The 2,269-nt window shown below is 38.3% G+C and overlaps 1 protein-coding gene across 2 annotated transcripts in view; it reads right to left on the reverse strand.

The window, feature by feature from the left end:
* Positions 1-2,269, reverse strand: part of LOC107686453 (prosaposin-like) — an 11,081-nt gene that overhangs the window by 4,187 nt on the left and 4,625 nt on the right. For both annotated transcript variants that reach the window (XM_016483463.1, XM_016483462.1), the window contains exons 7-9: positions 830-1,013; positions 554-696; positions 387-467 (exon numbers count right to left, since the gene is read on the reverse strand). In XM_016483463.1, the coding sequence (XP_016338949.1) occupies positions 387-467; positions 554-696; positions 830-1,013 (408 nt within the window). The remainder of the gene's footprint in view (positions 1-386; positions 468-553; positions 697-829; positions 1,014-2,269) is intronic.

Genomic DNA, 2,269 nt, shown 5'->3' on the forward strand with positions numbered 1-2,269 from the left:
AAAGGACCAGCTTAAACCAGCAAAGGACCAGTTTAAACCAGCAAAGGACCAGCATAAACTAGCAAAGGACCAGCTTAAACCAGCATCCCAGCATCAAAACATACCTAACCAGCATATGCTGTTTTTTTCAACAAGGATGGGATTCAAGTTGGTCAAGCAACTTCACCAAGTTGACCAACAATGCCTGAAAACCTGCTTGGTTTGAAAGTGGCTTCTGGTTGAGCTGTGCTTCATAAACTGCTACACAACTGAAAATGGAGAACAGACCTTTTTTACGTATCTATTGTGGATTTCACCTGCAAAAATTGTAGGTAAAACTGAACAATGGTAAATGTGACCGCACATTAACATTTCTTAAGAAACTGTAAAAATCTAGTAGTTTCTACCTTACAAATGTCCAGCGCCCCCTGCTGTTTGCTCAGAAATACACTGAGCAGGTTCCCATGACGCTGCACAAAAGTCTCACACTAGATGAGATAAAGAAATTATAGTAAACTTACAAATTAAGTGTATTTAAAAGTCAGTCATTTAAAGGAGCAGACTGATGTCTAACCTTTGGCATGGCACTGGGGTGCAGTTGGCAGACGGTGTTCAGGAATGAAGCAGCCTGGAGCTCGGTGGCATTGGAGCCCAGATGCATATGAGTCAAAACTGCCAATGTAAGGCAGGAATCACAATCAGAAAGCACCTCAGCCACTGTTAAATAAAGAGAAAGGGATGAAGAAACAGGATGGGAGGTAAATTTGTTCACAGAGACAAAACAAAATTATAGCAGAAGTGTTAATTCAAAGGAAAAAAAAAAACTAGAAGCCAAAGTCTGGACTCTAACCGTGGACGGGATGCTCCCGTATTTCACAAAGACGAAGCAGAGTGCATATGAAGTTAGATGAAGTATTGTTCAGTAGCATGTCAACCAACAGCTGGACGTATTTTTCAACCATTTTATTGCACTGTGGCTGAACCAGAGGAGGAAACTCTCTGCACAAACTCTCCAGCAGGATAGTTATGATGCTCTGTAAAGTACAAAAATTACAAAACACTGGAAGTCAAGTTTTTTTTTTTATTAAATATGCGAGGTTTAGGACTCCAACTCTGTGTGTTTTGAATAGCATACTAACATACTCTTCCCGCCATACAGTATGCAAACATGAAATATCCAGATGATCTGCTACCTTTGAAAAAGTGTAGTAGTGTATAAGAAGCACTATGTGTGATGTACAGTATACCACAATACAGTGTGCTTGATTTGGCCTTTTATTTCCATTGTGGAGAAAATTGAACCTAATTACAGCATCTGTCTTGACTCATCATTTGATCAGACTACCAAAACATAAGACATTTTTAAACAAAATTGAATGAATGCAAAATTATTTAATTTATTTAGAAGATGATTTGTGTGACAACAATGTAGTACTTTGAAACATTTATTAACGCTTTTAGCTTACTAGTTAAATGAAATCCTTGGTGAAAAAAGTACACTTTAACATACTTTTAAAAAGAGTAGTTATTATGGAAATAGTATCCTTTGAAAGAATATACTTAAGTGCAGTGTTGAACGTGTTTCACCTATTTCAACTTAAGTTTAGTTGCTGCCTTAAATTAAGTATTCTTCGACTTGGTTGTATGAGTCATTTCAACTTCAAAAAATTGAATTGAATCTCATAAAAAGTGTTGAATTATAAGTTTTGATGAGTTAAAGTAATGTAAAAACATGGCCATGACTTACTGATCATATTTTTTTTAAAGTGTGTGAGCTGAATGTAATGATTTTGGGCACTTAACTGAATGTTAAAGGGGTCATATGATGCGATTTCAATTTTTCCTTTCTCTTTGGAGTGTTACAAGCTCTTGGTGCATAAAGAAGATCTGTAAAGTTGCAAAGACTAAAGTCTCAAATCCAAAGAGATATTCTTTATAAAAGTTAAGAGTCAGCCACACCTACCTAAAACGGCTCGTTCTAACACGCCACCACATATCTACGTCACTGTGTGGGAAGATTTGCATAATGCCGCCCAAATGTTCACGCAAAGAAAGAAGGCGTAACTTTTATTCTCGCTGTAGTATTGTTGTTGCCGCCGCCGCCATGTCGTGAAGGCGCTGTGTGTTTCGTTGTGAACTATTTCTATTGGGTACTATTGTTTTTGTCTCGTCGCTCCGGCCGGACAGGGCATCATCACAATATGGTAAGGGGCGTAACATTTCCGTCACACGCTTGAGGTATTCGGCCAATCACAACGCACTGGATAGCTGGCCAATCACAGCACACCTC

The sequence above is a fragment of the Sinocyclocheilus anshuiensis genome, unplaced genomic scaffold (assembly GCF_001515605.1).
Source record: "Sinocyclocheilus anshuiensis isolate Anshui unplaced genomic scaffold, SAMN03320099.WGS_v1.1 scaffold838, whole genome shotgun sequence".
Lineage (NCBI taxonomy): Eukaryota > Metazoa > Chordata > Actinopteri > Cypriniformes > Cyprinidae > Sinocyclocheilus > Sinocyclocheilus anshuiensis.